The 27,582-nt window shown below is 48.1% G+C and overlaps 9 protein-coding genes across 9 annotated transcripts; 4 read left to right on the top strand and 5 right to left on the bottom strand.

The window, feature by feature from the left end:
* Positions 1-155: 155 nt before the first annotated feature.
* BHQ10_007999 (uncharacterized protein) lies at positions 156-3,099 on the top strand (the record flags this gene model as incomplete). Its single annotated transcript, XM_040880755.1, has 3 exons — positions 156-1,565; positions 1,616-2,631; positions 2,694-3,099. The coding sequence occupies 3 exons, from the start codon at positions 156-158 to the stop codon at positions 3,097-3,099; spliced, it is 2,832 nt and encodes a 943-aa protein (XP_040736502.1).
* Positions 3,100-3,734: 635 nt separating this feature from the next.
* Positions 3,735-8,003, bottom strand: BHQ10_007998 (uncharacterized protein; the record flags this gene model as incomplete). Its single annotated transcript, XM_040880754.1, has 2 exons — positions 3,735-4,067; positions 4,122-8,003. 2 exons carry the CDS (start codon positions 8,001-8,003, stop codon positions 3,735-3,737), a joined length of 4,215 nt encoding a protein of 1,404 aa, XP_040736501.1.
* Positions 8,004-10,242: 2,239 nt separating this feature from the next.
* Positions 10,243-11,169, bottom strand: BHQ10_007997 (uncharacterized protein; the record flags this gene model as incomplete). Its single annotated transcript, XM_040880753.1, has 2 exons — positions 10,243-10,889; positions 10,971-11,169. The coding sequence occupies 2 exons, from the start codon at positions 11,167-11,169 to the stop codon at positions 10,243-10,245; spliced, it is 846 nt and encodes a 281-aa protein (XP_040736500.1).
* A 1,564-nt stretch (positions 11,170-12,733) lies between these two features.
* On the bottom strand, positions 12,734-15,907 carry BHQ10_007996 (uncharacterized protein; the record flags this gene model as incomplete). Its single annotated transcript, XM_040880752.1, has 2 exons — positions 12,734-13,153; positions 13,214-15,907. The coding sequence occupies 2 exons, from the start codon at positions 15,905-15,907 to the stop codon at positions 12,734-12,736; spliced, it is 3,114 nt and encodes a 1,037-aa protein (XP_040736499.1).
* A 533-nt stretch (positions 15,908-16,440) lies between these two features.
* BHQ10_007995 (uncharacterized protein) lies at positions 16,441-17,471 on the bottom strand (the record flags this gene model as incomplete). Its single annotated transcript, XM_040880751.1, has 2 exons — positions 16,441-17,087; positions 17,147-17,471. The coding sequence occupies 2 exons, from the start codon at positions 17,469-17,471 to the stop codon at positions 16,441-16,443; spliced, it is 972 nt and encodes a 323-aa protein (XP_040736498.1).
* Positions 17,472-18,018: 547 nt separating this feature from the next.
* Positions 18,019-18,872, bottom strand: BHQ10_007994 (uncharacterized protein; the record flags this gene model as incomplete). The annotated part of the gene is made up of 2 exons (XM_040880750.1): positions 18,019-18,752; positions 18,809-18,872. 2 exons carry the CDS (start codon positions 18,870-18,872, stop codon positions 18,019-18,021), a joined length of 798 nt encoding a protein of 265 aa, XP_040736497.1.
* A 763-nt stretch (positions 18,873-19,635) lies between these two features.
* On the top strand, positions 19,636-21,647 carry BHQ10_007993 (uncharacterized protein; the record flags this gene model as incomplete). Its single annotated transcript, XM_040880749.1, has 9 exons — positions 19,636-19,852; positions 19,928-20,116; positions 20,170-20,202; positions 20,254-20,381; positions 20,434-20,823; positions 20,873-21,223; positions 21,274-21,392; positions 21,442-21,568; positions 21,618-21,647. The coding sequence occupies 9 exons, from the start codon at positions 19,636-19,638 to the stop codon at positions 21,645-21,647; spliced, it is 1,584 nt and encodes a 527-aa protein (XP_040736496.1).
* A 737-nt stretch (positions 21,648-22,384) lies between these two features.
* Positions 22,385-24,440, top strand: BHQ10_007992 (uncharacterized protein; the record flags this gene model as incomplete). Its single annotated transcript, XM_040880748.1, has 3 exons — positions 22,385-22,900; positions 22,964-24,283; positions 24,333-24,440. 3 exons carry the CDS (start codon positions 22,385-22,387, stop codon positions 24,438-24,440), a joined length of 1,944 nt encoding a protein of 647 aa, XP_040736495.1.
* A 1,351-nt stretch (positions 24,441-25,791) lies between these two features.
* BHQ10_007991 (uncharacterized protein) lies at positions 25,792-27,445 on the top strand (the record flags this gene model as incomplete). Its single annotated transcript, XM_040880747.1, has 5 exons — positions 25,792-26,547; positions 26,615-26,671; positions 26,746-27,055; positions 27,122-27,361; positions 27,420-27,445. 5 exons carry the CDS (start codon positions 25,792-25,794, stop codon positions 27,443-27,445), a joined length of 1,389 nt encoding a protein of 462 aa, XP_040736494.1.
* Between the last annotated feature and the right edge of the window lie 137 nt (positions 27,446-27,582).

The following is a 27,582-nucleotide window of genomic DNA, read 5'->3' as shown; positions in this document are numbered from 1 at the left end:
TAGCGGCGTTTATTCTTCATTCTTTTAATTTGCATCTGCATTGACTCTTAAATGAGTTGTCAATTGATATTACTGCCCCCTCATTGTGTCACGAGATCACCGCACTAAATCCGACAAACATTCCATGCCTTGATCATCATCACCACCACGCATAAATGCCCAGTCACTCACGGACTCGAGATCGCAACGACACCCGCGATCGTGCCGAGCGAGACTATTACTCTCGCCATCGACGATATACCAAAGACGATCGAACTCGAGGCGATGAGGAAATTGACTATGAGGAGGAGGATGAACAGCGAGAAGAATACAGACGCCGTCGGAATGAGTTTGCTGCAGCGCGACGTGGCCATTCACGAGGTTATGAGACGATTGAAGTCGAGGAAGAAGAAGACGACGATGATGACGATGATGAGGAAGAGGTAGTCGATAAGTCTCGATCGCGGCACAGATCAGTTCCGCGACAAGCACCGAATTACGATGATCCGCCTCGTACGCCCCGACGATCGAAACCTGACAGAGAAGAAAGATACAGAGATGAATATAGTAGCAGGAGAAGGACACGAGACAAAACGCCCAAGGCAAAAGAGTCGCCCGCAACGTCTCCGAAAAAGAGGCTAGATCGTGAGGGTTATAGAAGGAATATGAGCCGTACTCGTGAAGGCAGTCCCGTTAGAGAAAGAAGACAGCGGCCTAGAGATGATGATGGTATCAGGGTGGTCGGTGACAGAGAACGAACGCGCGATGAAGATCAGGACCGGGAACTGCGCAGACAACAACGCCGCAAGGAACGTCGGGACCGGGAAATTGCTGCTCAGAAACATACGAGTACGGACTCAACGAACAGTGCCTCACAACTACTTAGCGCTGATGCGCTGGCCAAGTTGAACAATTATTATGAACGCGAGCGAACAAAGCCTAATAAGCAACGAGATGCTGACGACAATAACGAGAGAAGGGAACGGCGCCGACAGAGGACTCGAGATATCGCTATGGAAGATGAGAACGATCGAATTCGCGTTGAAAAGAGGAGAGACCGCCGGCGGCCGCCATCGCAACAACCGGAGCGAAGAGTAAGTTATCGTAAAGAGAAGAAGGCATTCTACGATGACGATAACGATGTCGAGCTTGTGTCTCGTCACAATCAAGGACGTCGACTCGTTTCTGGTGCTGTATTGGAAGAAGGACGTAGCAACAAGCTATTCTTCTGGAAGCGTTTTGGTCGTCGCAATGATCCTATCACCGAAAAGGATATTGCTGATTATCCCGTGGATGATGGTGACGACGGGCATGGTGGAAGAGGTGGTGGCGCGTTCTACAGTCGAGATCTTAAAGATCCCAATGGCGATGATTATGACCATCTACCCTTCTGGCGAAGGAAACGCAATTTAATCATAGCCGGAATTGTCGTACTACTGCTCGCGATTATCATACCGGTTGCGATTGTCGAATCGAGAAAGAAAACCAGCGGCACGTCATCTGGTGGCAGTGGTGGTAGTGGTAGTAGTTCGTCGTATGGCCCGTACAATAGCAGTCTCTCTACTATCTCTGAGGATAGTATACCAGTAAGTATTTTTCATTCGATCGTAATGAGATGGCAGGCTAATTTCTACAGGCATCGGCCAAAGGAACAATTCTAGATCCATTCACGTGGTACGATACACGCGACTTCAACCTCACCTACACCAATGAAACAGTTGGCGGATTGTCGTTGATGGGCCTGAATTCAACGTGGGACGATTCTGCTCAGCCAAACAGTAATGTGCCAGCTCTAAACAAAAACTTCACATACGGGACAACGCCGATTCGAGGAGTCAACATTGGGGGTTGGCTATCAATTGAACCGTTCATCACTCCGTCGTTTTTCTCCAAGTATTCCACCATAGATGGAGTTATTGACGAGTATACTTTAACCCAAAAACTTGGATCAGCCGCTGCCGCTACCATCGAAGAGCATTATGCCACTTTTATTCAGGAGGAAGACTTTGCTGAGATAGCAGCTGCTGGGCTTGACCACGTACGAATCCCATACTCGTACTGGGCCGTGACTACGTATGACGACGATCCATATGTCAAGCAGATTTCATGGAGGTATCTGTTGCGAGCTATCGAATACTGCCGCAAATACGGACTACGTGTCAACCTCGACCTACACGGTCTGCCGGGGAGTCAGAATGGGTACAATCACAGTGGACGACAGGGCCTGATCAGATGGCTGAACGGAACGGATGGAACACTCAACGCGCAACGATCTCTCGACATTCACAATCAACTTTCTCAATTCTTCGCGCAGCCTCGATACCAGAACATCATCACCATTTACGGCCTAGCTAACGAGCCACCTTTATTGTCTCTCAACGTATCCACGGTTCTCAATTGGACCGTCCAGGCCACAGAGATCGTGCAGAAGAACGGGATCACGGCCAAGATATCGATGGGCGACGGATTTCTGAATCTCGATAAATGGGAATACATGATGAAGTCCGATGTGCCGTCGAACCTGCTGCTGGATACGCATCAATACACCATTTTCAACGTCAATGAGATTGACCTTAATCACACAGCCAAGATCAATCTGATCTGCAACTCATGGCTGCCGATGATTGAAAAGGTCAATAGCACGACAAATGGGTAACACTTCCGCTCTCCTTCCCCTCCTTCGTAAATCATGCACAAAGCTAACAAGAACACAGATTCGGTCAAACAATTTGCGGCGAATTCTCCCAAGCCGACACAGACTGCACCCAATACCTCAACAACGTCAACACCGGCACGCGTTGGGAAGGCACCTTGAGCGGCAGCTCAACACCAGACTGCTACACCAAGAACTCGGACTGCAGCTGCGCCTCCGCGAACGCAGACGTCAGCAGCTACTCCTCAGACTACAAACTCTGGCTGCAGACGTACGCCGAAGCGCAATTCGCCGCGTTCGAGACGGCCATGGGCTGGTTCTATTGGACGTGGCAGACTGAGTCGGCGCCCCAATGGAGTTATAAGCAAGCCAGAGCAGGTGGGTTTTTGCCGCAGTTGGCGTATAAGCCGAATTTTACGTGTGGTGATACTGTACCGAGTTTTGGTAGTTTGCCGGAGTATTATTAACCTTCTGCTGTGCTCTGAAGTCTCGGTTTCTGCTTTGTTTTCTTGTGCATATTTTGTTTTGTTGGTTGATATACCTTTGAATACTTTGGAGCGGAAGGCATCGGTTGTACACTACTTACTCAGCGATCTGCATATAATCATGATACCAACTATAATAAAGCACTTTACAAGTATTGTTTCATATGTCTTATCGTTCATCTTATTCGTCGTGTTTCATCTATATGTACAGTTGGTATAATATATGTATATGTACACACACTCATGGCTCSTATACTTTACAGTGTATGCTGTAAAAAGGGAAGGGGGGAAAAGCGATGAAAAGGGCGCGATGTGAGAATAAGCCGAATACGACGCGATGACTCCAGTCCTGCTTTTCCGTTCGTGAAGTATAATGTCGTCGAGAACATCTTTGTTATCATGTAAGATGGTGTTGTCGTCTGGCTCGTTGTCCGCTTTAGGTGGGAGGAGAGCGACGGCTGAGATGGCATCGACGAGCTGGATGCGTGAGATCATTGCCAATGAAGTCCGAGGAGTTTGTGATCGCATGCTCAGAGCAACAGCAGTAGATTCCAACGGTGTATGTTCGCGAGATAGAGATAGTCGGATAGGGTGAATCAATAGAAAGGTCATAAGCACTATGATGCAACCTCGACCTCTATTTTTGATCGGTCAAACCAGCCACCATGCTCCCAATTGCCGGGCGTATAAGTCAATGCTTGCCTCTCGCTATCAGCCTTTAAAGCAGAAAGAATAGCGTTGACTCGTTTGAAGTCGATTGGTTTCACAATGTATCCGTCAAAACCGATGTCAATGTACTTTTGAACATCTCTTTCGACGAGCGATGCTGAGACAGCAAAGATAGGAACGCGTCCAAAACGTTTGACCTTGTCCGACAATTCGCAATCATGAGAGGTACTCTCAAACTTCCGGATCATTTCCGTTGAATCCATACCGTCAACAATAGGCATCTAATATAGGATCATCAGTAATGCTGGAAGTCTGTCAATAAGGGGAGTACGAACCTGGATATCCATGAGGATGGCATCAAATGCCTGTGGACTGTGACGGTAGGCAATAGCGCATTCTTCTCCATTTCCAGTCAGGTGCACTGTATGGCCAGCCCGCTGTAACCGCTTCTGCACAATCTTGCTGTTGACAGGGTCGTCTTCAGCAACAAGCACATGAAGGGCATCAAACGGAGATACTTCGGATCCAACGCCCGGCGACGTTATAACTGTTGTCGCTACCGATGCTGACCTTCGTCGAGCGAGTTCTGGTGGTGATGGCGGTCTTTTAACATCTTGTTCTTCGACCCTCAAAGCGCTCATCGGCATGCCAGAATCTGTGATGGGCTCTTGCCCTGGGGCAGGAGGAGATCCTAAGGGCATCATATGGCTCAAATCCGCTGGCTCTGGAAGGGTGATGTGGCCAGGAGCGTTGCTCTTTGAAAAGCTCGAGGAAATTGAGTGTTGTGACGAAGCAACCTCATGATTTTTGGGACCCTCTAACTTGTGCCTTCGTGATTCTTCGGGCGTCACTGTTCGATTGACAAGGGGTGGTTCTTGTATGGCACTGATAAGACGGTCGGCTTCGCTTCGGCCGCTTCGAGAACTACCAAGACTGCCACCGCTTCGAGAACTGTCCATGCTGTGTCGTCGCTGGCGGCTTTTCGGGCGTGCGTTACTATCAACCAACATAACCTCACCCTCGGTCAAGGGAGGTGTGCTGGGCGTACCCACTGTTTCAGGACCATTGATTTGTGCATCAGCATTAGTCGCTGGTTCTTCAGTGGGTACAGGGAATCTCAACATGATCTTAAATCGACTACCCTTTCCTTCCTCTGACTTCACACTCAGCTGCCCGTGCATATTGCGAACGATTCGGGCTACCAGAGCCAGGCCAAGACCTAAGACACGCTTCTCTCCATCTTGTTCTTTTGGTTCTTCCTGTTCCTGCTCCTCGTGCTCGTAGTAATAGTTTTCTTCTTCGAAAGAAACTTGTTCTAAATCCCGGAAGAGAGCATCGACGGTAACTGGGGACATTCCAGCGCCTGTATCACTAACAGCAAATTCAACATCCACTGATCCGTGGTGATCTGGTTGGACTGGAGATCGCCAAATCTCAACATTCACATGTCCAGAGGTAGTGTGATGTATAGCATTGGCTATAATGTTGACAATGACCTGACGGACTCGACGTTGATCTCCTAGGACGGATTTTGGAAGGCCGGGGTATATGTTGGAATGATATGTGATGCTTTTTCGTTTTGCCTCGCCTTGAAACATTTCTGTGGCTTCTTTAAACGTATCATGCAAGTCGAAAGCCTCATCTTTGATCAGATTCTGTCCCTTCTCAGTGTTGGTCAAGTCAAGGAGATCGTTAATCACGTAAATCAAAGACTTGGATGCAGAATGCGATCTGGCGAGATTCTCCCGAGTCTCTGAGTCTAATGAGCCTTCCAAGGCTATCTCCAGGTAGTTCACAATAGCATTTAATGGAGTTCGAACTTCATGGGCGGAATTTGCCAGTAGTAGCTTGGTCAATTGAGTACTTTGCATGGCCGCTTCTTTTTGCCTCCACACTTCAATAAACTTTCCGTAAACAAGGCAAAGTACAGCTGCTGTCTCAATATCGGTTTCTGACCACTCTCGCGACCGGCTCATGACAGTTTCTCGCCAAGTTTGAAAACTCTTTCGCGGCTCCAAATAGCCAGTCGTGCCATCTCGTAATTTCTTTTCGTAAGGGTTCCCCGCCCACTTGATCTCGGTCATTTGCCCACGTCGGAAGAAGACAATGAAATCCCGCCCTCCAGCAGAAAGAGGCACATATAGCAAACCTGAAACATGCTTAAATCCTGGAGGGTATCGTAAATCTGGAAAGTCTTTGCTGACATCATGAGATGCCAATACAGAGTTGAGCTGTCGCATCTTCAGATACTCAAGTAAAGCCAAGACTTCTGGTGTGTGTATCGAACGACCCAAGAGCTTTGTTTCGTCCCGTATCGATAAAGCGCCGTAGTCGGCATCGAATAGTTTCAAAAGATCATCGGATGAGGCAATGATGTAGCCCGAAGGATTTGCCTCTGTAGGGACAGTATTGATCAGTTTCCGGGCCTGCAAGCGCGATGTATAAGAGAGTCTCTCGATATTTCGAGAAACGGTGTCACCGATCAGACGGCACATTTTTCGAATGGGAAATGACACTCGCATGCCCGTTGCTCCGTACGAATGACAAGAAATCAGACCCCAAAGCTCGTTAAAAGCGTTCACACTGATAGACATCGATGCGCGTACGTCCATGTGGGCTAGGTACTTGAGATGGATTGGAGACATTGCTCGCAAATATGCATGTGTCATATCCAGAGGTGTCTCGAGATCCTTCAAAGTTCGACATACAAGACGGGACGTGGTCAGATCGCGATCATATAACAGCCTGACTTTGTTAATTTTGTATAGTTCCCGCGCTTGTTTCGGAATATCGGACGCAGGGAAATGCAAGCCCTTGTAAAGATCTTTGGTGGCTCGAGGATCTACAAGTTCAGCGACGACCATGCCATTCCAGCTGCTATCGAACTGATAAATCATGACACGATGAAATCCAGTAAGCTCTCTCACAAGACCTGTTGCTGTATTCAGTAGCGCATCTAATGTTGACGCGGCCGACAGCTGTTCCTGAATTTGAGTCAAAATATTGAACACTTTCATAGCTGCAGCTTCGCCTTTGCGCCTTCGAGCATTGCGTAACACACGAAGAGGACGACTCGTGTTGACGGTGCTGGCAGCAAACTCTTCAGGTGTTGGGTGGATTCCCAAAGTGTCGGAGGGTTCGTCCGGAGTCGTTTGGCCCGAGACATTCAGTGGATGAACCTGATCGTCCTCGAACTCAAACTCGCAGATGATGAGCTTGTTGTTAGCTTCGTTCACATGCATGGCACACCAATACTTTTTCGTTTCGCCTGCCGGGGTTGCGATGGAGACAATAAACACTTCCGGACCGTGTATCCTTGGGTCACAAGATTCGTCCCTTATGAAATCGACGTGATCGAGCAGGTTGTCTTCTTGTTCCTCGGTCAAGATGTCGGTGAAACTGTCCAGAGCGAAGAGTTGCTTTGGCGTATATCCAAGCAGATCCGCCGAGTTCTCACTAGCGATTCGCACAACCAACTTCCCTTCTTTCTCTTCTTCAAGCGCAATTAATACACCGAAGCTTTGAATTGCGCCGGGGATATGAATCGGCTCGTCCTCACAGAACTGAAAATCTTCGCCATCACGCCCAGTTATGATAACATGACCAGACTCAGTAACGACATGCTGGAATCGAGAAGTCAGTAGATCTGGTTCGTTGTTCTCCGTCGTTACACTCCGCGCAGGCTCGTCTCTGGCCACAGGAACCCCGCCATCGGTGCTTGAAGTGATGCTGTGTCCATCACTAGAAAGTTGTGCAATATTCTCGATTACGAGGTGACGCGCCGCCTTTTCTGAGTCTTTGTTTTCCTCTACTATGCTCGACAGGGCCGTCTGCTCTGAAGAATTATCTGGCCGTGACGATGTATCTCCTGTAGTATCCTGCCCAGAAGCTTGATCTATGCTGTAAAAACCCCGTTCCCCTTCCTTAACAGGAGATAGAGATCGGGATTGCGACCATTGTGGTGGTGGAGGCGACTGGGATGTGGGAGGGTTCGAAACGGTAGGATCGACGGAGATAACGGATCGGATGGGAAACACTCGGTCTGGGGCATCGAAACTGAGTCGCGGAAACCGAGGTCTTGAGGAATCGCCAGCATCAGGCTGTAAGAAGTCTTGCGAGGCGGTGGTGGTATCGTGGGATGCGGCAGAGGTATGCTCAGGACGACCAACAGCTGTCTCCTCGTCGGTTGGGTTACCTTGCGGCGACGGAGACGCCATTAATGCAAACGGTCGGGGTCGTTCCTGCGCAAGAGGATATCCCTAGGGTACAAGAAATATAGGTGATAGCGGGATCGAGCGAAAATACGATTCATCCAGTCATCGGGTACGGTGGCGGGGGTTGCTGCGATAAGATATTTTTTCAGGTCATTCAGGTTGAAATAAAGTGCAGCGGGATGGTGGCTGCTTCGAGTCGGTGCACATAAAAAAGAACGTCGAGGAATATACGAGTGTGGCTCTCAAACACAGCATCGGCCCTAATCTCCGGGAGAAAGCGAGGTCAGACGAAGATGAAAATGTCGATGTCGTCTTGAAGGCAGCGCTCCGGATTAAGTAATGGCTATTGCGTTTGTCAGTGGATCGCCCCTCACAAAAGAGTATGCGGGGCCCGGAAAAGGGGCGGAGATGGCGTTTTGTACGAAGAGGATCGTTAAGAGGATGAACAAAAGAAAGGCGAGGGGTGTGATCTGGATAGAAGGTGAGGTTGAACGGATGGTTGATCTAACCTTGGGGGAAGCTAGAGGAAAATTAACTTAGAGGGGAAGTTTTGGTTTCTCGGAAAGGCGATCAGTGTAGCGGTTCAGTGCGGTGGAGGAAGGAGCGCGCAAGTTTAACGGGGGACCCCCTTCTGTGCAATTCCAACCAGTCTGTGGCTCTGCCTGTCTAGAACCGAATGGGTACGTTGGGCACTTACATCTTACTAGGGATTTCCCCAGTATCATATGGTATCGTCTCCAGGTGTGCGGTCACTCCGAACAGACTGATAGGACTAAAGAATACTAGTTCGTACGAGCTCAGCAAGAAGGCTAATGTTGCTACGCAGTCGGTACTTAATTACAGACTCGCTGACAAGCCTGACTTGGACGAAACGATATATCATCTGACCGACCGTGAGCTTGACAACCGCGGGAAGATTTCTGTCGAAATTCGAGATTGCTTCTACGGCCATCGCGATCTGGCCGGGTCACTGTAGACTCCACTTATGGGTACGGAAATGCGAATACGCGTCTGTAACGATGGCTAGAAGCACGTGATTGATTCCATATATGCCTATGGAATCCAGAGAACGTTCGTAAGCGGCGGCAAATCTATAACAGGGGATGCAATAGTTTCGCCTAATTATTTGAAGCTCTGGCATTAGTATCTTGGCAAGCTGGGATGGCCGAAAGGACGTCAACAAAGTTCTTGCTGGTGAATGTGGAATGTGATACGTACGGTAACACGGGGGTTATAAAATCCTGAGCTCTGGAAGGGCTAATGCAGGCCAATTTACGATCTAAGCCATTTCGGGGACTAGTGAGCGCCACAAAACAAGATTGAGCACTCACACCAAGTGGGGTATATAGAGAGCTACGGCCAATGGAATTAATTTCCAGGAGCCGATCAGCGATGTCCTGACTCTCCCAGTTGCTTGTACTACGTACTTCCGCCCAATCATAAGCGCGAGTCGTATGACCTGCCCTATCAGCATCGCTTTCCGCGTCTAACTCGCGTCTCGCGGCTATTGGACGAAAGAGAATTCGTGATTCGATGGTCTAGTCTGTATAAGCACGTCACATATCATGTATAGTATCAGAAAACTGTTTCATAAACGTTTTTAAAAAAATAATACCACTTCGCAACCTTCTACGCTCCCAATCTATCTCGCATCGCGATCTCTCGGGCTTTGCTTACCCTTATCGATAGCGAAACCGCCTCAGCCGCCCGCGGGAAAGATCCCAATTGGTTTTCAACAACCCTACTCCATAAAAAGAAATCTCCGGAACCACTCGACGCCGTCAGCCTCCTCGTCAAGAAGCACGGACAAGAACCCAAGAATTGGCAGAAAGAACCACTATACCTCGACGTACTTTTGATATTTTTTCACATGCCGACAACCATTGAAGCCGTCATGCCGAATGATGGAAGGAGCTTACCGCCATTGACGTTCGGTAAGAACAAAATATCAAGCAAGTCCCAGTGGGTTCGGCGTGTCCAATATTGATTACTTTTCGATTCAGCCCCATTCAGGGTCTTATTCCAGATCCATTCGGAGCCGCAAGTTCGGAATCGTCTCATAAAGTTCTGACATCTTGACAGGGGATCCCGGTCTTACTCTGTTACGTCTGATCTAGACTGACAAGGACCAGCTCACTAAAACATAGATGACCCATATATGATATTACAGCGTTTATTTCTGTCAGACCAGCTGATCAACATGCCACAAATCAAAACAAAATTATACACGGTCTACGATATTTCACCGCCGACCAAACGCAAAAAGCGATCCCCAGCTCTTCTTCGCCGCACTCTCGACAGCCGACTTATCGCTATCCCTCGTAGAAGACAGCGACACGGTAACCTTCATATGATCCGTTGCACCCAACTCAATCCCCCTCTCCAGGTCAAAGTCTGGTCTTTTCTGTTTTAATTTGTGCAGCTTCTTCTCGCTGCTGTCTCGCGGTTTTAGGCCAAAATCGAAGAAATATGGTTCCGCGATGGTTTTGTTGTTGGTGTTGGCATTGCTTCCGTTCGACTCGGAATGGGAATGTCGCCATATCGATTTCGTAGTTTTTACATATCGCTCGCTACCCTCCCGGCTTGCTTGCGAATCGGCCAAGGCCGATATATCGTCGTCATCCTTGAGGATATATGGCGCCTGCGGCGAACCCCCTTCTTCTGCAATCCGAGTCATCCCTCTCGAAGACCGGTTCTGTCTCTCTCGTCGTGATTCGCGGCGCGTATATGATGGTTTTTGGCCCTTGCTGCTCTCGCCGACTGATCGGGGAAACCGTGGTGTAAGAGGTGATTTTATGGCGTCTGCCATGCGTCGAGCGGAGCGGCGGATGGTTTCTCGGACGGCCCATTGTCTGCGTTTTGCGATTACGTAGAGGATTGATGATGCGACTGTCATGGAGTTGTCAGTTTGCGTGTCTATTTTCAATCTAATTGAATTGTGAGTTTCGAAGTGGGTTATGGTATACTAACCCGAGAAAATGACCACCACGCCAGCGATCACGGACAATACAATGATAATGATCTTGGCCTTGTGGCCGATGAAGCTGTTGCTTTCGCCCCAATCGGAACCCGACTCATCTGAAGCCTGTGTGTTGATTTGCGCTTGTACCAGTATAGGCGATGTGATCAATAGAGCCCATATGGTGAATATCCAGTGCGGAGCGTCCATGTTGAGACCGTTTGATGGTAGCTTGATGCGCCGGTATGCAAGCCCTCATAATATGGATGTATGAATTGACGTGCGGCAATTCAGTATCAATAACGCGATATCTAACGGTCTTGTTGGGGAGACCAGAAAGGTAGGTGTAAATGCTGCCAACCTGTAGCAACCCTAATTGACACCCGCCGAGTAAGTCTGATATGCGACAATCATTCCAGCAGACCCAGTCAAGCAAACAATTATATATCGAATATCACGATAGCAATTAAAGATAATCTTCGACTCTGCCCCCTTTTTCGGAGCTGAACAGAATTATGATGTAAAAGAGACCTCAAAAAGGAGGGTTGTATACATTAAAAAAAGAAAGGGTAAAGAAAAAAAAGGCTTCACACCCTCCAGATTGAAAGCGGCAGCTACTCACATGCAGCCTATCCTCAAATCATAGTAAATATATCAACCTATCACGACGCAGATCCCACGAAAACAGGACGAAAATGAGACGCCATATCTACCCCTCAAACCGAGTCCCAGCCTTACCCTAGGACGGACTCGGTCGTGACCACATGCCCGCCTCGTGCACTCCTAATCTACTAAACACGTTAATGAAAGAAAATAAGATTTAGCTGAAGGACAAGAAATCAAGAAAAGTTGAATCTCCAGCCACTAATCCGCTTGCATTCCAGTACACCATAATTGGCAGTGGGAGATGGGCATGCAAGCCATAGCGGCTCATGATACGTGATCAACGCGCCAATGAGGGGTGAGAAGTGGTGTTTTGCCACTGTCTTCTCAATCATTCAATGCCGATGCTAGTTCTGTAATACTTCTATTGGGGGATGGGATTAAGGTTACCTACTAGGTAAGTCGAGTATGGATAATATCTCCGGGATTAGAGCTATAGTTTGTGTCTTGATATAGATTGGCCAGTCCTCGTGAGGGGATCCTAATCATAAGGACCTGGAAGTTGAATAGCACAGCCCCCTTGTTCAACGTCTGTGGCGCTTTCGTTCACTTATTCCAGATGTCACTGCCTCGCCAGCCAATCAATCAGACCAAAATCGAAAAAAGAGAGACGGCGTCAGTTTGATGTTCTGTTGCGCTTCTAGACTACTAGTGCACCGGCCTCGATTAGAACTATGCATGTTTCATATCCAACTTTGGGAGATGATTGGTCATGTTTGTACGCTTTCAATTTGTGATGGGGGTGTTGTTGATCGTATCTGCTGCTGTTCAGCCTCGGAACGTTTTTTTTTTCTTGTATGCGTCGTCGGGCGTGCGATTGTTACATTTTTGTTGAAGTTTGATTTTGAGGGTTTCATCGAACAGATGTTACCATTACAAGCTACGTAGATTGCATCATTAGATATGAAGTGATAGAGAACTTGCAGGTGTACATGTATCAAATAAGTCACAAGAATAATTCCCAGATGTTACCAAGCCCTAACCGCCGGGCTGATACAGCAATGACAGCACCATAACCATTTACACCTCTAATAAACCCTGAAACCTGCAGAACAGACATGAGAAAGAATGAACTCCGAAAGTCTCAAACATGCATCATAAGTGACGACAATCACCATCTTCGTCCATACACCGAATCATCCTGTCGACCCGGCTTGCGGTCTTGCTTCCGTCTGGCATCCTGTGACGACTGGCTGGATGGCAAGGACCAGACATCACCCGTCCCGGGGGAAGATGAATCATCATCATTCTTCGAGACAAGTAGCCTCGTCTTTGATGTCAGGTCCGGCGCGCCACGCTCATGGTCAAACCGGCTTTCTGCATCTCGCCCAAAGAGAGCCATCATGTCGCGCATAGTAAGCTTGCCGGCGGCGGTCTTTCCTTCAATTGTGGCATTGGCTAATTCGCGTTTACGTTCTTGGAGGTCGAGTATACGCTCTTCGACAGTGTTCTTCACAGTGATCTTGTAGATCTTGACGTCGATAGTCTGGTTCAGACGATGGACACGGTCAATGGCTTGTTCTTCCACGAACTAGATATTCATGAGTTAATAAATCTCTAAAAAAGATCATGAAGAAGAATAAAAACTTACAGGGTTCCAAAATGGCTCTAGAATGACCACACGGCTGGCGGCGGTCAGGTTGAGACCCAATGCACCAGCTCGAAGACTACACAATAAGACTCGCGTGCTAGACCGGCTTCGCAACTGTTCAAGACTAGCCTCTCGAAGATCATTCCTCATGCTGCCATCGTATCGGGCATAGCCCAGATTTGCACGTTTCAAGAAAGGTTCTATCTTGTCCAGCATCTGTGTGAAAACAGAGAAGACGATAAACTTGTACTCCGGCGCCTCCTTTCTCAAGATTCGAATCAAAGCTCGGATCTTGGTGGAGGGCGCAATGTCGGGTCCATCATATTCATCCTCTTCTTCGTACTCTTCCTCATCATCATCATCTTCTAGGGAATCTGAGCTCGAGACGCTGATCACTTCGTCATCTTCAGTGTTGGAGTCACCGGATCCAATCCATTCTCCGCCACCCTCAGCATCTTCATCATCAGAGCCTCCAGCCTTGCCTAGGTTCGCCGAGGGTCGCTGTCCCTTGGGGACGACCCAATCACCATCATCTTCATCTTCATCGCTGTCCTCGATGACGCGCCTGTTCTTTCTAGCCCGCTCTTGGCGGGCGGGKTCCTGTACGAGCTTTGGCTTGCTGTGCTTCTTGGGCTTCACTTTCTTGACCTTCTTCTTCTTCTCATCTGGTTCCAATTCAATTTCTAGATCGCCACATTCGTCGCATCTGCTAGCCCCAGCTTTTGCCTCTGTTGCAGTAAGATCTACCTGACAAATGTCGCACTTTTTGCTGACGACGCTGAGACCACCGAAAAGATCAGCGACTTTGTCGAGGTCATCGTCCTTTTTGGCCGACTTGCTCTTGTCGACGTTGTTCAGCAAAATATCCTTGTCCTCTGCCAAGTCGCTCTTAACAAGATCGGGATGGTTGCACGCTTGGCGAAGTCGCAGCAACATGACCAACGCACTAGCATAATCAAGCTTAGATCCACCCATCATCTGGGAAAGCCTTCGGTCTGTTCGCTGCTCCAATCGGTTGTAAAAGGCGACTTCTGCCTCTGTAAAATCGGCTTCAACCTTGATGACTTCACGCTTGACAATTTGGAAACCAGTAGACGATTTCTGACTTCCATCTTCGGCTTTACCGTCTCCAGGTTTCAAGTTGTTATTCAACTTCAGCACATCTTTAGTGCGTCGCTTCATGAAGGCCTTCAAGTAGACTTGCAATCGTTTAATGGCAAGACCTCCGCGTCCATTGTTGAGAGGCTGGGTAATTTGCTCGCGCCATGCCGCAAGTTCGTCGTATGGCTTGATGCGCAAGAATTTGATCAAACTTTGCAACTCATCGAGATTGTTCTGTAGAGGCGTTCCCGTGAGGCACCATCGATACTGTGCAGTTAGAGCACAAGCCGCCTGCGTAGCTTTGGCGTTTCTATTCTTGATAGTATGGGCCTCATCGAGGATGATTCGGTACCAATGAATGTTGAAACAGCCAACCTTGCCCTTTCCAGATGCAGCATGCTCTGAGCTGAGTGTGCCGTAGGTCGTGATGACCACGTCGTAGTCTTTTAAGTCCGCGCTGAATTTGGTTCGTCCAGTGCCATGATAGACACAGACTCGAAGTTTATGCGTCTTTTCAATCTTGTCTGCAATCTCCGATTCCCATTGCTTGATCAAAGCAAGGGGGGCGACGATCAATGTACACCTGTCGACCTTTTCGGCGTCTTTTGTCTTTTTCGGTTCGGATGGCTTGGGATTCGTAAGGATTAGTGCAATCGATTGAATCGTCTTTCCCAATCCCATGTCATCGGCAAGGATACCTCCTTTTGGCAGCACGCCTCGTGTTTTCTTCTGTCCGTTTTCTTTTTCACACATCCATGCAACACCTTCAATCTGATGAGGCAAAAGCTTGACTTTTAGTCCTTCTCGAGTCCCATCATCTAATTCTTCTTCTTCTTCCTCCTCCTCGGCCTCAGGCTCGGGCTCTTCCGTCTTATCGTCATTCGAGCCCACAGAAACCTGCTGAAGCTTAGCAGCCAAGTCATTCATGTCTTCCTCTACTTTCTTCTTCCTGGCTCGCGTCCTAGGCTTATCCTCTTCATCTTCAAAAGCGCCTTCAAGCAACGCTTTGATGTTTTCCTGCGCTTTGGCAGAGTCGATGTAGGAATATGCGTTTGAGCCGAATTCCTCCCGCTGGTAAGCTGGCTGTCCAAATTTGGTCGAAGATGGGGCATCATCAGCTTTTGTCAGGTCGATAAAGTTCTGTAAAGTCTTTGAAGCACTCGACATCTTTACTGGCCCTGAGGGCTTCGATGAGAAGACGGGAGGCGCTGCCTGCTTCGTGTTCCATGTAAACTGTGAGGGACGTGCGATGCCAACGACGTCGTCATAAGTTCTAGAGAAAGATTTGGGCTGTTGGCTTGTGTATGTGGACGGTACGACGGGCTTGAACGGGTCGAAGGACTGTTTCGGTACGCTCGGCTGCGTTGTGCCGGTTGCACCTGTCTGAGACGGAACACGATTCGTTATCGGACGGTGATGCTCGACTCGTGGGCGATTGGTCTTGGGGATATTGAAAGGGACTTGTGATGTAGGCTGGACGGATCGTAGAGGAGTTGGCTTTCCGAATTCTGGAGTTGAGATGCCCTCTGGTGTCTGTTCGTTTGGTTTGCGTGAGGATAGGGGTCCCTTTGCGGGGGTCACTTCGTTCACCATGTTGATTGACGTCAACAAGTTATTTATGGAGCATAGGAGTGATGCTGTTCGAATGTAGAGATTCTGTGATGGAAGTGTCGCGTAGTTCGCGCTTCGAAAGTGAAAATGTTGATCTGACGTTGCCGCCCCTCACCTGGAGCAGTTGTGACCACTGCTGAACGCAGTGAAATATCGAAGTGAGAGCAGATGACCTCGTCCAATGACAACGACTACTGCAACACTGTGCCCTGGAAGGAAAATATCAGTAGTCAAACGTTGTGGTTGTCGAGTGTATAAAAGTCGGAGTTGGAGCCAAGAGATTTTCTGGGTTGTTATCGATAGCGGGCGTTGATTGTTTGGCGGCGGGGTGCCCCAGCAACGGCAGGCAGCTACTTCTATGACAACAGCGGAAAGACTTCACGCTCAGTATTGTATCCTTATACTAACACTAAATGCTTTAATAGACTGACATATATCAACCAAATCGCAATGCTGTTGCTGCCTAACGCTATCAAATCGAAATCACACACCCATAATCCCAGCTCAGAACAAATCTACTCATCACCAATCACACTCTGCAGAATCTCCGGAACAATCTCACTCGCATCACCTTCAAAAAACCAATCGCCCGCGTCCAACCCATTAGCTCCTCCAGGAGCATCATTCCGATCCATATTGATAACCGCAATCCGCGCGCCCTTTTCTCGCGCATAATCGACGTATCCCGCCGCAGGCCACACCTTGGAACTAGTCCCTATAACAAGCATCAAATCTATGCGCGGAGACTCCGCTATCCAGTCGTCGATTGCGCGTAATGTTTGAGAAGGCAATCCTTCTCCGAACCAGACAACGCCGGGTCGAAGCAGGCCTCCACACTCGGGGCATTTGGGTAGATCTTCGACTTGCAGACTCGGTAGTGGGACGAGCGGATCTGATATGTCTAGCTCTGGTGGTGTTCTCCCTATGCTGGTCGATTTCATGGCTTCGTATAGTGTCTTGGTCGCTGCTTCGCCTGTTTTGTCGTCCGTGGATGGATCGGGTTGTACACCTTGGGTTGGTATGGCCAGTGCCGGGGTAAGTGGATCTGTAAAATCGTTTTTCGTAGAGTAATTGCAGTAGAAGCCGGTACATCTTATGTCGAATAATGAGCCGTGAAGGAGATGTAGCTGTTCAGCTGGATGATTTGCCCGGGGCGAGAGTCCTAATCGAAACACGTCAGTCCTTTCTGCCATATCCAAGGTGAAAAGACCTGCGACGTACCATCCACATTCTGACTCAACGTTATAAAATTTTTATTCTTCTTCGCAAGTTTCGCCAATGCATAGTGAGCCCGGTTAGGCTTCGCGTTTAACGCCATATGTCGTCGATAACTATAAAACTGCCACACCAATCCGGGATTCTCGCTGAACGCTTCAGGTGTCGCCAGCGACATTGCATCAAAGGTTCTCCACATACCGCCAGCTCCTCGAAAGGTGGGCAGTCCAGAGGATGCTGATAGTCCGGCACCCAGAAGCGCGAGGATTCGGGTGCTTTTCTGGAGATGTTCGGAAAAGGACTGAAGTTCGGCTGCGGGGATTGGAGGCATGTTTGTTGTCTTCAATCGATGCGCTGAATGAAAGCTTCCAAGTGAAGACAGATCGTAGATTCTTACTGTCGATTATATATAAAAGTGTATCTCTTGCCGAAATAGTTGTTCGTTCTGTTTCAGCCGCGCGCAGATTGCAGCCTCGTTCGTTGTTTGTGTGACGTGCATACCACGTTTATCATCCGATCTTATCTATTGGGGAGCCGCCTGTCAAGTTTGCGGATCAGAAGGCAGGGTCTGTGTAAGCAAAATTTAGTAGATGGATGCATAGTACGACCTGTTAAAGTCTTTTGAGTCAATAATGAGACAAATTCCGACTAATGTTTTTTTGGGTGGTCTTATCAGTGGCCGTCTCCCCGCACCCCGCACCATCTATCTGATCCTTCGAGATGCTGCTACATCAATCTAAACAAGAGGAGGTTGATATACGCGCGTGTATACGATCCCTACGTGAGATTGAATGGTAGGTAATAATGTTCAACTTGCACAGTCTCGAATGTACATAAGAAATCATGACAAGGGTCATCAAAATCATTACTAGTCCTTCTCAATGTTGCTCCTCCTTAGGTAAAGTCACCTTGGTTGCTCCCAGAGCATAATCTTTACTCTTCTTCGTATACCCATCAACATACGACTGAATATACCCCGGAACCTCTGCTACCTTATTATCAGGATTCGGCACTGGCTCTCCAAGTACCTCATAGACAGGCACCACGCCAGTCCAGACCCGACTCGTCAATTCGTCGTTCTGATAGTCCTTCTTGTCATCCGATGCATATCCATCACGAATTTTTCCACTTCCAGCTACGATCTTGACTCTCAAAATTGATGTGGATGCCAACTCCCCTTTATCAGGCGGGGTGCGGCTGTTATCCCATCGGCTGGGCACAACGGAGTCTGTAATCACTTTCATGGCCCACATCTTCTCCTCTTCGTCAGTGACCAGTTTAGCATAACCGTGCAAGATAGCAGAGCGGTAGTTGTAGCTATGGTTATACGGAGTGAGCGACAGCACCAGTCCGTCCACTTTGCTGGCCGAAATGCAAACGGGTAGGCCTTCTTCGGACTGGCGCGCAAGATTGGCCATGCGAGCACTGACGTAGCCATGAATGTAGCAATCCAGGGGTTCGCCCAGGTCGGCAGAGGGGTACTCAAAGGATCCCATCTGCCCGATCATGGGGATGGTTGCTGGGAATGGGTCTTCGGGGCCTGGGCTGAAGGAGACGTGCAGCACTTGGCTTAGGTTGATGATGGTATGGATGGCCGCGACATCGTATGTTGCTGAAGGATGAGTCAGTGGATAACTCGAGTACTATATCTGGTCGATGTGTACATACCTCGATGCGCATATCGTTTGACGGTATTGATGTCCCTCTTGGGATATGTCAGTGTCCGGCCCATTGTAAAGTAAAATATCTCAAGACAAGAGTAGGTAGTGTGTGTATCAAATTCAGACTCTTGGTTAAATTTCCTACAGTTCTCAGGTGGGATGCTCGGGTAGGCGTCGAAATATAAAGTGATGAACAAGGACCAACACAATCTCGGAGTCACTCTCGACCTTTTACCTAATCTGATAAGAATCCATCAAGCGGAAATACATTGCGACTCATCCAAACTCAAAATACCAACATCATGGACATTGTTAACATACATAATGTAAACATTCGGCGATGTTTCTGAGGGGAAATGTAGAAGTGAAAGCTGCTGATTGGCCAATACTGCCGAGACTGTGCATGACCAAATGAGACTAATCTGGGGAGGCGGACAGCCAGCCAATCAGTGCACAGGTGATTACATTTTCGATAGCATCTTTTATCCTAAAGTGGACTAGCCCCGAGCAATCTCAGCGCCTCAGGCATCAACATATCTATAGCCTCCAGGGTCCGCCAATTGGGAGATTGGCTTAACGATGACTTGTATTGACCGAAAAATACAGACATAGTAATCTGTTACCAAGGCGGATCTTTTACCTTCACGAACGTAACTAGTGTGGTTAGAAGAGCTTAACTTTTGCTTATACTTTGTATATTGACATCTAGGGCGGTCAGTCGCCGGGGCCAATGGCTTCTCCCCGGAAAAGCTTAGACCCACCTACAAAATAGATCAATGGCATAGTTTGATCGTTCCACCTCTTCAAGACCATTGCGTCGTTTGTATTTCCACCATGCCAATACGCGCCCCATTATTGCACCATTTGCGCAGTCGCATTTCGAACGTCCAGCGTTGCAGTTCCTCATTGCGTCCATTGCTCTCGAATCGTGCCGTCTTCCTCAATCGGAGTTTTCTACCAACGAGAAGCTATGCCTCTATCTCCGCCTCCGAATTGCAATTTGGCCAACCTTTGCATGAGACACATCCTCATTTATTAGAGCCGGGCGAATGTATGTTCAGTTCCTAGTCTTGTATCGTCCGTATTCGGTGATATGCAAGATGATCTGTTACTGTTTTGTCTCAAGGTCGCATTGTTGACAATAATGAAGTGACACCAGGAATCACTGCTCAGGAATACGCGCATCGTCGTTCGAGACTCGCTAATCGACTTCCCAAAAATGCCATTGCGATTGTTGCCGCGGCGGACATCAAGTACCGCGCTGCTGGCGTTTTTTACGAATACCGACAAGACTCGAATTTTTTCTACCTGACGGGTATGCGACAAAGTCATCTGATACGAGAACATGGAGTACTGAGAGCGAGATAGGATTCAATGAACCCGGTGCATTGGCCATAATTAGTGAGTTGATATCTTGGGCATGTTAGATACATACTCATTAAATGGAAACAGTAAACGACGGATCAGGCGACAACCACCTCTTTCATCTATACGTTCGAGAAAAAGACCCGAAAATCGAATTGTGGGACGGTGCACGATCAGGAACTCAAGCAGCGTTAGATGTTTTTAATGCGGATGAAGTTCGTGAAAACACAGATTCTTCGCAGCGAGAACGAAGCTAATGAATAACAGACCGGTAACATCGAACGAATCAAAGAACTTATCCTCCCAATCTTGTCCGAAGCAACCGAGATATACACAGACATCAAATCTTTATCTCCCGCAGGATCCTCGATAACTCGTTATTTATATGGCAGCGAAGCCGAGTCCGACCTCCAAAAGATTATACAAGCGCATAAAGTCAAACCCCTTCGTCCGGTATTGAATGAATTGAGGGCTTTCAAAAGCGAGAGTGAGGTTGTGAATCTGCGGCTAGCCGGACAGGCCTCAGGTCGTGCTTTTACGGATTCGATGCGCCAGGAGTTCGATACTGAGAAGGAATTATCTTCGTTTTTGCAGTATCAATTTCAGGTGAATGGGTGCAGTGGCAGTKCTTTTGTACCTGTCGTTGGAGGAGGACGGGTATGTGATACATTCGAGATTTGAGAAATATGCGCGCTGATTGAGATAGAATGCACTGAGCATACATTATACTCGGAACGACGACGTATTGAGAGATGGGCAACTTGTCCTCGTGGACGGAGGCGGTGTATGTCCCGACATGCCCCTGCTACTTGTCTACAATCTAATCAAGGAACAGGAATACGGAGGCTATATTGCAGATATAACGAGGACATGGCCAGTAAACGGCAAATTCACCGGACCACAGCGCGATTTATATACTGCTGTGCTGAACGTACATAGAACTTGTGTGGCACTTTGCCGTGAGGATGCGAATCTATCCCTCGACCGACTTCACGGTATTGCGGAGAAAGGCCTGAAGGAACAACTACAGCAGATAGGTTTCGATATGTCTGGTGATGTACGGTAGCCGTTCTTGATTGATTCGATGCCAGCTGACATCTGTGACAGGCTGTAAGGACTCTGTTTCCGCATCATCTGGGCCACTATGTCGGTCTCGACGTGCATGACTGTGCTGGTTACCCAAGGAGCGTCAACCTGAAGGCTGGACAGTGTATAACAATTGAGCCGTATGTCTTCCATGCTGAAATCAAGAGACTTGAAGCTAACATGTCTTAGTGGTATTTATGTCCCCAATGATGAGCGGTGGCCGGAGCATTTCCGCGGCATTGGTATTCGCATTGAAGACAGTGTTTGCGTGGGTGATGAGCACCCTATTGTGCTGACCATGGAGGCTGTCAAAGAGGTATTTCACTTTGCAACCGGTTTCTTCAAACGATACTAATAAGGTTTAGATTGACGATATCGAGGCTCTTCGCTCATAGACGATACCCATCTCCCAGAGGAACTGTACATTAGGCATCTGTTTTCATAAGCATGTATTCGGCGTCAATAATAAAATCATAATTAGTTTGTTCATGAATTTCATCCTTTGGACCCGTGTTGTACGCGTTGGCGAGGTTGTGATGATAATGATCCGGAAGTATCAAACAAAATGAACACATCTAACCGTGCACTACACGTACTCACGTATACTACTATCCGGAAAGCAGAAAAAAAAGAAATAATTGACGCGATTAAGAATGTGCTGCGCGCTGTAAGTCATTTCTGCAATGATGGTCCAGTCGCGCTACGGTTGGTTGTCCGGGCTAGGATCGTTTTGGTGCCAAAACAAGGCTCCACTACTAACAAACAAGCTTGCCTTCCGCTCGCTCTCACTTCTTCCTTCTCCTCCAACCACCACTCACTTTCAGCCTCCAATACCTCGCCCACCAGCCCTGTTATACCTTCTTGTACAGTGTTTACTACTTCCGTCAACGCTCGTCAGAGTATCTGTCTATAAAACCGACGTGTCAATTGTTTATCTACGCCATGGTCCACTAAACTCGTCCACGATCTCTAGAGGGCGTGTGGTTCGTCGCGTGCTCTTGTACCAGTGACCATACCCCTCCACTCACCTTGAGTACCTACCTTACTGTTGGATACTGCCTGCCATTTGTACGTATACACCAACCTTATGGCAGCTATCTTCGTCCCTCCCTCTCCACAGACATCATTCGCTATGTCCTCACGACGACCACCCCTCGCCAATGTCCCCAATGCCGCCAATTCGCCTCATCGAAGCAGCAACTCGGCTGCAGTAAAGCGTGCTCGTCCCGGATCCGAGATGGGATCTCGGATTGACATGCTGTTCGGTCAGCCTCCTGCCAAAAAGCAATTCGTGGACCGAGAAGATCATCATGCTGCTGGTGCCGGTCCCGGTTCCCCTTTGAAAGCACGGACGATGGTTGCTCCACAGATGAGTGTTGAATCGAGGATGTTCTCACGCAAGAGTAACGCTTCACAATTGACTCCGTTTGAGAAGAAGTTGATGGCAGTAAGAGAGCAGAAAGATTCGAGTGCGGTTCAGGCATCGAGAAATGCAAGATATGACAAGGCCTCTGCCGAGAAGTTGGATAATATTCGGCAATGGCAGAAGCACTACCGCAAGGCATTTCCCAGCTTCGTGTTCTACTTTGATAGTTTGCCGGCGGATATTCGTAACCGAAGCCTGAGGGAAGTGCTTGCATTGGGCGCGGTAAGCTTTCACCTTATTTATCTTATGTCTCTTCTGTTCAAACATCTACTAACTTGGATACAGCGCGAGGAGAGATTCTTTTCTCGTACAGTCACCCACGTTGTCACCTCTCGTCCCATCCCAGAGGTCGATATTCCTAGTCCGACTGAAGCACCCCAGCATGAGCAGACTTCGAATGACGGCCCCCTTGTTCAGCATGTCAATCCGGTTCTTCTAGAAAGAAACGATAATCGAAGGGACCATGGCAACAATACTGATGTACTATATCGTGCCCGTCAAATGGGCATGAAGATTTGGGCCATTGAAAAATTACAGCGGATGCTCACAGCCATTCACGAACCAGACACTTCAGCGGCATATGCCGGAGGTCGTGCTGGCTCTGTATCCGCCAAGGGCCGTGGAGAAACTGAGCTATCTCAGGTGCTTCGGAATGAACGTTTGCATGGACCGGCTGATCGAGATCCATCTCAATTGATGAAGGATTTGGTTTTCTTTCGTGGCCCTTTTATCTATGTTCACGATATGGACGAAAAGACTCGCCCTGTTATGGTGAGAGAGTATCCCAAGGTTGCAGTCAAAGAGGATGGTCTTTGGCCACAGTTTCGCAGTGCTCCTATAGGCAAGTGTCCTTTCGTTGAAGAGCCACCAACGAAGAAAGAACTCGCTCGTATGAAGGAGGAGAAAAAGAGACAGCGACAGGAGAAGCCTGTAGTCAGAGAAGAAGTGAAAGATGAAAACGCACCCCGGGCACAGAACCAGGTGCTGCCCACCAAGCCAGAGAAGGAAGATGCACCAGTTCAGGTAAGGCTGGAAGAGGACGATGATGTCGCTATGCTAGGACCGGCAGATAACCTCAAACCGTTATCTGTTCGACCTGCACCTCCTCGAGTCAAGTCGGAGAATCAACCAATTAAAGCCACCGGAAAGATTACAGCCTGGCCTATGCTCCGCGAACCGGCCGCCTCTGGCATGCAGCCCTCGAACATCACATCAGCTATTCGGTCACAAATGGTTTCGTCGACAGCTGCCGCACCTGGTGCAAAGGCAGGATTGAGTAAAGAGGTACACGAACTGAAACGGAAGGTATTGGAGAGGAGCAACGGAAGCATGACAACCAGCGCCAATCCGTCTTCCCACAGACCCATGGAGCCACCAATCAATACGAGACCTGCTTCTGCCTCTGCCGGGACGAAGCGTCCCAGAGAGCAGATGTGTCATCATGAAGAAGACACCACGCAATCGGAGGATAATGGAAGCAACAATGTGACACAAAACACGGACCGTCAAGGGGCTCTACAGAAGAAAGCCGTCAAAGAGAAGCAACGTGACCCAAAACCGGGATACTGTGAGAATTGCCGGGACAAGTTCGACGATTTTGATGAGGTATGTTCATATTTGTCCAAAGTTCTTGGCTATAGCTTATATTTGGTAGCATACAATGACCCGAAAGCATCGCAAGTTTGCAATGACGCTGTCCAATTGGACTGAACTAGATGCTTTGCTCTCAAAGCTTGAGCGTCCTTTGAAACCGGGATACTAAACGGAGTTCAACGAACTATGACTGTGATGTACGAGTGGGTGTTGTGTCAAATAATAGTGTATCGAATACTGCTTTATCCTCTTTGAAGCCCTTTTTTGTCACGTTACTTGATCCGACCTTCGTTTCCTCAAATCTTCCCCAACTTAGCGGCAAAACACATATTTCCTTACTGCATCCCACTTACTTATTACAACCATCTGCACGGCATTTGTAGGCGTTTTTCTTCGCTTCTTCACACCTGTTACTATTCCCGTTTTTATTCCCCGTGTTTGCATTGCTTTTCACTGTCTATTTATTACAATCATAACTCAAGTCAGCTGTGCCGATATGACCTGAACTTTGACTCATTTCATGTCCCAACGTGCTATAGTCCCTCTTTTCTTCGAATCTTATGTCGTCTTGGAATGGAGAGGACCCCTTATATTGGCGTGATTCTATAATCCTTGTAGCTAGTGCTTGCGTAGGGAGTGAATCCAGAATGGATATACAAGCATACTTGATTACATGGCGTTTTAGACTCCGTTACTGACATGGTCACGTCATTGTTTTTAATTACTTAGCGCTAAGTCCAGTTGTGAGATGTTCTTCCTCTAAACCTTCAAATGTCGTTTCTAGTGGTTTTGTAGACGACATTTCTTGAAATTGAATGGTGCTAGGTAACATTTAAGCCACTCAACTACATCAATCAACATGATAGATGACTAGGCGCTAGTAAAACATGACCTAGCTCCTCTGCATGCCCTCAGTACAGGCCCAACTGATATCCGACACCATTTCCGTAACGGGAAATTTACACGCGTGAAGTATACCGAGTGTGAACCACATGTTCCGTTTAGCCAGAATAGGACCAATAATGGCTTGTAGTACCCCAGCTGATAAACTTCTTCTGGATATTATTGTGACTCGATCCTGTTTAGTCTTCACTGACAGTACGTCGTATGTGGTGGCCAATATTCCGTGCCGTCAAGCCTTAAGGATCCCGCATCCTAGCGAGGTGCCTTCTCTGGACTTGGTAGATCACAGAAAAAGTATTTTGGAGGGGGTGGGCAAAGAAGCAGCAACGACCCAGTCCTCGTTCACTTGACTCGATATTCTCAGATTCATGGTTTTCTTTATACCTTTCTCTTCTTCTACTCTACCTACTGTGCAGAACATGATGAAGTTGATCATCACATCTTGTTTCTCATGGTTTCGACCTGCACGATATACAATTGCCAGTGTTCTCTGCTCCTTTGGAGGTTTCCTTTTGGGGTGCGTCAGAGTGGATAGATTTACGTGTCAAAATCTGCTAATCATATACTTATGATGTCTGAATAGTATGGATACAAGTGTCATCGGCCCCGTCACTGCCATGACGACCTTTGTTGAAAAGTTTGGCGAACAATCCCCTGCTGTCCATGGTCTTTTGGTCTCGTCTATCCTCCTTTGCGCTGCCCTGAGTTCCGTGTTTGCCGGCAGGCTTGCGGACCGACTCGGTCGTCCACAAGCAATGGCCTTGGGGGCAAGTGTCTTCGCCCTGGGTACTGGTTTAGAAGCTGCAGCAATAAACCTACGGATGTTTGCTGTGGGACGTGTGATTGAGGGTATTGGCTATGGTCTCTACTTTAGTACGCAGACCGTCTATATCTGTGAGATATCGCCTCCAAAGGCTCGAGGACCGCTAACTTCTGGTCCACAATTCATGACATGTGTGGCTCTGGTGGTAGGCTACTTCACAAGCTACGCGACAGTGAAGATTCCGAGCTCGTTGTCTTGGAGACTACCCTATACTATACTTACTGTAATGGCGATTTTTTATGTTCTGATCAATCTGACCCTTTTACCACAATCTCCACGATGGCTCATACGGCGTCAAGAGTATCGCGCAGCAGAGAAAGTATGGGATAAATTGGGAGTCAAACAGGCAGATCGAGAAGCCAACAGCGATTCATCATTACCCAATGAGGATGGGACAGCAGCCTTGGAAGGATCAAGTCCACAGGCTCATAGACCACGCAGGCATACTAGCTTCCACGACTTATGGGCTCGGGATGTTCGCAAGCAAACTTTCCTGGCTGTGTTCTTGCTAGGGTTCCTCCAGCTCTGTGGTATCGATGCTGTGCTCTATGTATGCCATGCCAACACTCTCCTAACTTCAACAGGCCCGCGTAGTGATACTGATATTCGTTGTGTAGTATGCTCCTCAATTATTCCAACAGGCTGGTTTACAAAGTCAAGAAGCCTCCTTTCTGGTGAGTGAGCCGTGACCCTGACTCGCAACTTTCTTCTTCAACTCAGAAACTCACCGTCTCCCAAAAAAACTCAGGCATCCGGCATTTCTGCCATTGTCATAGTAGCAAGCAGTATTCCCGCAACCCTACTGGCCGACAAATGGGGACGCCGCATCAGCACATTGGTCGGAGGAGTAGGCCTAACAGCACTTATGGTTCTGATCGGTGGGCTCTATGCCGGCGATGCGGTGATTCCAAATGCAGGGCCTGGTCGTTGGATCGTCATTGTGTCCATATACTTATTTTGTATTGTGMAAGCCACAACCTGGAGCATTAGCATCAAGGTGTGGGCGCCAGAAATTCAACCTCAGCATACACGTGCCCAGGCCATTAGCCTAGCATACGGTTTGTCATAGCCACGTACAGAGACATGTTGGGTAAATCTCTTTGCTGACTGAGTTTAACCGATAGGCTTCAATTGGGTCTGCAATTTCTTTGTCGCCTTTATCAGTCCTATTCTGCTTGCTAAGAGTGCCCCGAGTGCCTACTTCCTCTTCGGCGGCTGCACTGCCATAGCGACCGTTGTTAGTTTTTTCTACATGGTTGAAACGAAAGGAAAGTCTTTGGCGGAGATTGAGAGAGTGTTTAGGAATCGAAGTATCCCGATTGCGAACCATGACACACCCATACTGGGACTTGCGCGATTAGGAGGTGAGACAAAGCAGTCTTGAAATGTCACATTTCTTTCTGCTGTACACATTGAACGCAGACGTAGAATTGAAACGAGTGAATTAAATCTGTGGTCCGTCTTCAGAGTTAGACTCGGCTTTCCCTCCCTTTCACTTTTTTTCCAAGGCGCTGATGTCTGGCAATGGTTTACAGATGTGTTAGAATACCATCGAAATTTTTAAGGTTAGGGCTACGTTGATACA

This window comes from Talaromyces amestolkiae, assembly GCF_001896365.1.
Source record: "Talaromyces amestolkiae strain CIB chromosome Unknown scaffold17.1, whole genome shotgun sequence".
Taxonomy (NCBI): Eukaryota; Fungi; Ascomycota; class Eurotiomycetes; order Eurotiales; family Trichocomaceae; genus Talaromyces; species Talaromyces amestolkiae.
Note: the sequence above shows the minus strand (reverse complement) of the source record. Positions and strands in the feature narration are given on the sequence as shown.